Raw genomic sequence first — 5646 nt, forward strand, 5'->3', positions numbered from 1 at the left:
GGGGACCATCTTGTCTTTCTCCCTGACCACTTAATCATTCCCCTCTTTCTTACGTCATATTTCAGTCCAATTAACATAAGAACGTTGACATGTCTCGCCTAGTCCCTTTGGGAAAGGTTGTAGGAATTCAGACCTGAACTTCAGAAAGTCTAAAGAATGATGTCAGCATTACTCGATCTGAAATGCACACACACACACACACACACACACACACACACACACACACACACACACACACACACACAGTGGTATAATCAGAAAAAGGTGCAAGCAGCACAATGGCTTTCAGCTCTACCAGACCATTGGTCGGCCTCCTGTGCTGCTACCCTCCCCCTTTTTGTCCCACATCTGCTTCCCCAAACTTTGGGAGGGGGCCTTTGGGGGAGAACAATATTTGGGTCAAAGTGAGCTCTCTCTCTCTCTCTCTCTCGCTCTCTCTCTCTCTCTCTCTCTCTCTCTCTCTCTCTCTCTCTCTGCGTGTGTGCACACAGGCATGAAGGTCTGGACGACATCCACTGCATTAAGAACGTCATGCACTCTTTGAACCTGAAGACAGTGTCCCGTAACTTGTGTGTGTGTGTGTGTGTGTGTGTGTGCATGCATGTGGTTAAGAATTCAAAATTAGTTTGAAATGAAAGCCAAGATGAGACATTAACGTCTGCATCCTGTTCATAAGATTTGTGACGTTGTTCTCCGTGTGCTGGGTTTAAGGTTAAGGTTTAAGGTGATGGACAGCATTACATATAATCATTTTAACAGTGAACATTTGGCTAAATAGGTTCAACAATGAAACGTCACCCCCTCTGTGATACAGACGTTTCCATCTGAATCAATCTGAATTACAATCTAACCCACTAAAGCAGGATAAAAGCCTTTGCTGCCACCTTGTGGATGGAGCAGGTAACGGTCATGACACTGATCGAGCACCTCCAGCCAGGCGGAGCAGGAATATGTTTTTATTGACAAGGTGAACAAAAAGGATTCAAGCAGCATGTAGTAAATAATTCATTTACCAACTGTCATACTGCAGGGAAAGTACTGCTTTAATATACAGTAGATAACAGTTTTTGACACAAAATATATTGAATCTTTTTAAAAACAAAAAATAATTAATTTTTTTTCCATGATTTCTTTTTACAAAACGTATTGACAATACTGTTTTTACATAATATATATTTAGGACATTTTTTTTCCCAGATGACATTTTCAACAATTTTTGAAATATTTTGATTTTTTTTCCAAAACATTTTCTGACCTAATATTTTTTTAGTATTATTAACACATATCTACAAAACCTAACCAAACATAGTAAGGACAAACGTTATTGTTTATTAATAAGTGCAACAGTAATACTAGATGAGTCATATGTCTACTATAAAAGATAAAACATATGTTATCTTTGTACAGCATGTTTTGTTTATTTGGACCATTAAATGGTCCAAATAAACAAAACACCATATGAAATTAGTTCAATCAACAGGATAAATCAGAGAGAAGGTTTAATTTGGAATTAGAATGACATTTTCCTCTAGAATTTAATGACTGTTAGAGTTTGGCAGAAAAACACAAGCTTTCCTTTCACAGAACAATTTCAAAATGTGTCTTTACCCGCTCGTACGTCTTCTTTTTCCCCGTCATTGTCTCTCAGCCCACTTTGCTGGGGATATTTTTCTGTGGCCAGTCTGACAAAGTCCTCCGCACTGTCCAGTGACACCAGGCGGTCCTGAGAGAAAGAAGAAGGAGACAAAAAACGACTCAGACAGGCAGCGACAGACGAAAACACAGAATAACAACAGAAAAAGCCAGATTAAACATAAACAACCTCCATGTAAAAAACACATCTCAAGGTGTTCATTAAAAAAAAAAAATCAAAGTGCTGCTGGAACAAAACACCTTCTGAGTCCTTTAAAAACACTGTAGTGGATGTCACTTTTAGAGAAGAAATGGTTTTTAACTTCAGTCAAACCAGGGCCTCTTTGATCCTCTCCTCATCATCCGCGGTGATGGGAATGAAACAAACTAATGTGTGTGTGTGTGTGTGTGTGTGTGTACCATCACGCAGAGGTATGTGCTCTGGTGCTCCGTTTCCGGGGGAAACAGAGAGGTGCGGTCCAGCAGCTGTTCCAACAGCTCGGCCGCTTTGTTGGGTCGGTCCTGGTCCCGACTGAGCCGCCGCCTCCGCTGGCTCACGCACAGCAAGGCGTCCGCCTCGCACCGGTAACCTGCCCCGGAGACCAGAGGGAGGGGAGGGGGGTGGGGGGGGGGAGAGAGAGAGAGAGATCACACAAAGCGGAATGCGGCCTTCGAGCGTGGACACGGCGCGCCACGGCGTCCCACCGAGCTGCAGCAGGATCTTCCTCCATCGAGATCTGACCTCCCGTCTGGCGCAGCGCAGCGAGTGGATGTCGTAGTTCAGCTTCTCCCACTCCTGGAACACAGTAAAAACACACACGCCATGCCAGACGGTCCATATGTGGAGGAACCTGAGAAAAGGGCAAATTGTGGAAGTGGAAAAAAAAAGCTTCGCAGCCTGCAGTTTGTTCACAGAACAAAACATCTGAGCTGGAGCTTTAAACAACACAAAGTTTATAAAAGGCAAATTCAGCTTTATTCCCCCCCGGTGGTGAATTTCCTTTTAATGCATTTGGTTGGTTTTGTTTGGCCTCACGACGTGGTTGGGACGGTCGGCTGAACGTCCCCTTTGAACCGGGCAGCCGGGCCCGGTGGCCCACATCTCCACAGAGGAATGTCACTTATTAAAAAAACACAATGTCCCCACTGTGTGCCGCTGCCCGCTGCCCCCCCCCCCCCCCCCCCCTCCCCACCCCCCACCCTCACCGAGTCGGACCGCCAAAAATCAAACTCTCTCCGCTCGGCGACTTCAGTCCCTCCGCAGAGGAAAGAAAACGGAGGGAGGAGGTATTTAATGAAGTGAAGGGATCCTTCGAGGAAACAAGTATTCTAAATAAATAATACATACACAACCTGTGTGTGTGTGTGTGTGTGTTTCATTTCTCCCGTTGTGCCCCTTTTATACAAAGGTACTTTGGCTTCTAGGTCATTCTACATCTACTGATGTGAGTTACAGAGCTGCAGTAGAACACACTTAGTGCAGAAGTGACCTCTGGTTCCCACACAGTGAATCCTTGTTTCCTCTTCTTCCCCCCCCCCCCCCCCCCCCCCTGCAGATTAAAAACACCAGGTCTCTGCTTAGGGAATTTGCCACTTTTCACTGCTAATTGTGTAAAACAGGCTAAAGGTTAAGACTTCACTAATTCACTCAAACCTGGTCAATTGATGAGGGCGTTGTAACCTTCTGCAGATTCAGATCACTTCGTAGGGATTACAGCTTTTTACATCGTGTCCACAATAATAACAACTTCCACAGTATTTCCTTGAAAAGCATGTTGTCACTATCAAGTGATTCATTTTGAATTAAACACATAGAAACAATTAATCAATGATGTCATAGTGTATTTCAGACCCGGGTTCTGCGTGGGAACAGTCATGGTGTCTCCAGTCTAAACTGAAACGTTATTTTTTAAAGCTCCTCTTATTATGCTAAAAACCTCCATTTCCTGACATCGTTTGACCCCAAAAGGCCGACGATTTCCGAAGAATAGAATTTCAAACGCTGCAGATGAACAGGGTGGATTATAAAAGACGCCACACTTATTCTTGAATGCATGTGGCATGCCCAGCATAGCAGTAAATTTAGTAAATGGCTTCCCCGCCCCCCCCCCCCCCCCCCCATCTCACTTACGCCCCGTGAGTCAGTTCCAATCTCACGTTGTCTCTCTCTGCAGCTCTTATGCAACAGCAGCCCCCCCCCCCCCCCCCCCCCCCTCACCTCGGTGGCCTTGTCGGCCTGGTCCCTCATGCTGATGAACGCCTGCAGCTCTCGGTCCGACCCTCTCCTGCTGCTGGGAGAGTCCGGCGGGCCGTCGGTGTGCCTCCTCCAGGGCCGAGGCCCGAAAAGGCTCTCCTCCTCCGTGTCGCTGGACCCGCTGGATGCCGCCGGCTGCCTGCTGGTGCGCATCCTGGAGAGGAGGGACAGGGGAAGGACTGTGGTCTAAAAGAGCGGTGTGTCCAAATACACGGAGGCGGGAATTTGGGGCTTTCGATCGCGTCCAATCGGGCGTTCGTCTCACCGCAGAATAGCATCCTTCTCCCCGCTGTGGTGTCTCCGATAGCAGCAGATGGTGAACTTGGCTCCCATTGACCTTTTCCAAAAGCTTGCATCAATCAAAACACATATGCTCCCTGATAAACCCCCCCTCCCCCCCCCAAAAAAAAACCCCGGTCCGGCCCACCTCGTTCCACGGGTCCTTCCTTCCTTCCTTCCTTCCTTCCTTCCTTCTCCCACGCCCGGCCCGGCTCGAATGAGAGCTGCCCGTCGAGTGCATTATCCACGTGAGTCCAACAGAGACAACAAAAACAGCACACACACACACACACACACACACACACACAGGGCAGCCCAGGGATGAATGGCACACTTATTCAGCCAACTCCTGATGGTGCAGAATGCAGCAGGGGGGAGGCGTAGCTTTCCTAGGTGTCACGTTCCGCGAGTGTTTGGGTTCACGTGCAGAAATCAGCTGTTGTATCATTTGAGCGGCTCTTCGTGAATGCTAATACATAACCCATTCACAGTTTGTCTCTCACATGATCCCTTGTGTATCGACCCGTGTGTTAGCTTGTAAATAAAAAGACTTTTTTTAAAAGAGATCCAAGGTCAGCTGGTGGATAAAAACGAGCTTTGTGCTGCAGGAGTGAGTCGATCCGGGTTCAGAGCAGCGAGGACACTGTCTTAACAAATGCATAGGTGACGTTGTCCTTTTAATGCCAACAGGTATAACCTAAGCACTCTAAATTAACGTGTGTTCAAACAACAAAAATAAAAAAATATATTAATTAATAATTGATAGGATTTCAAAAGGCCCTCTCCCTAGACGGGGCCCTGGGTAGTCAGGGCCACTTTCCCCCCCACTACCACGCCCCTGCGGGGTGGTGTCCGCGTCTCTCGCCAGAGACGTCTTGGTGTAAGACGGGGAAACCGTCAACGATAGGAAAGGTTGTTCCACAAAATATTGGGCGAGGACATTTCTGACTGAGGCCTTTAATCTGTAATTAGGGCTCGATAGTGACATTCATACGTCATGAGGACCAGAGCTGCGGATGTCAATCCTCTTTGAAGCAGCAGGGGGCAACGTTGTCCCGTTCCTCCCGCATCCCGACACCTTTTGAAGCATCCATTGTTCACTCTGCATGTATGAGAATGATTGTTTTGTCATTTCAATCCCAGCACCAGGGTGTGGCCTTTGTGTGTGTGTGTGTGTGTGTGTGTGTGTGTGTGTGTGTGTGTGCGTTGGTATTAGGAGCCAACACGTCCAGATTCACACGAGTTTTCATTCAAAGAGGAAGCGTTGGCATTTTTTTTTACGAAAGAATATGTCTCCTTTGAGAACTTTTGATGTTTTCTTCTACCACCTCAGTGTCCGATGGACCATCCGTTATTCACACACACACACACACATACACACACACACACACACACCGTGCCAATGACCATGTGACAGCAATGAAAACATAATTATAGCCCACCTTCAGGGAACACACTATTCACTGCTCCATCACTTACAG

The 5646-nt window shown here is 46.9% G+C and overlaps 1 protein-coding gene across 2 annotated transcripts; it reads right to left on the reverse strand.

Annotated features, from left to right (window-relative positions):
• Positions 1-942: 942 nt before the first annotated feature.
• On the reverse strand, positions 943-4518 carry LOC119228755 (melanoregulin-like). 2 transcript variants are annotated; one of them, XM_037488674.2, is made up of 6 exons: positions 4314-4518; positions 4152-4223; positions 3851-4040; positions 2338-2428; positions 2053-2222; positions 943-1723 (listed from the first exon to the last, which is right to left on the reverse strand). In XM_037488674.2, the coding sequence occupies exons 2-6, from the start codon at positions 4217-4219 to the stop codon at positions 1592-1594; spliced, it is 651 nt and encodes a 216-aa protein (XP_037344571.2). In that variant the 5' UTR covers positions 4220-4223; positions 4314-4518; the 3' UTR covers positions 943-1591. The 2 variants fall into 2 exon arrangements, with proteins under 2 accessions (XP_037344571.2, XP_037344570.2); XM_037488673.2 differs by lacking the exon at positions 4314-4518 and having other exon boundaries at positions 4152-4277.
• Between the last annotated feature and the right edge of the window lie 1128 nt (positions 4519-5646).

This window comes from Pungitius pungitius, chromosome 10 (genome assembly GCF_949316345.1).
Source record: "Pungitius pungitius chromosome 10, fPunPun2.1, whole genome shotgun sequence".
In the NCBI taxonomy this organism is placed as follows: domain Eukaryota; kingdom Metazoa; phylum Chordata; class Actinopteri; order Perciformes; family Gasterosteidae; genus Pungitius; species Pungitius pungitius.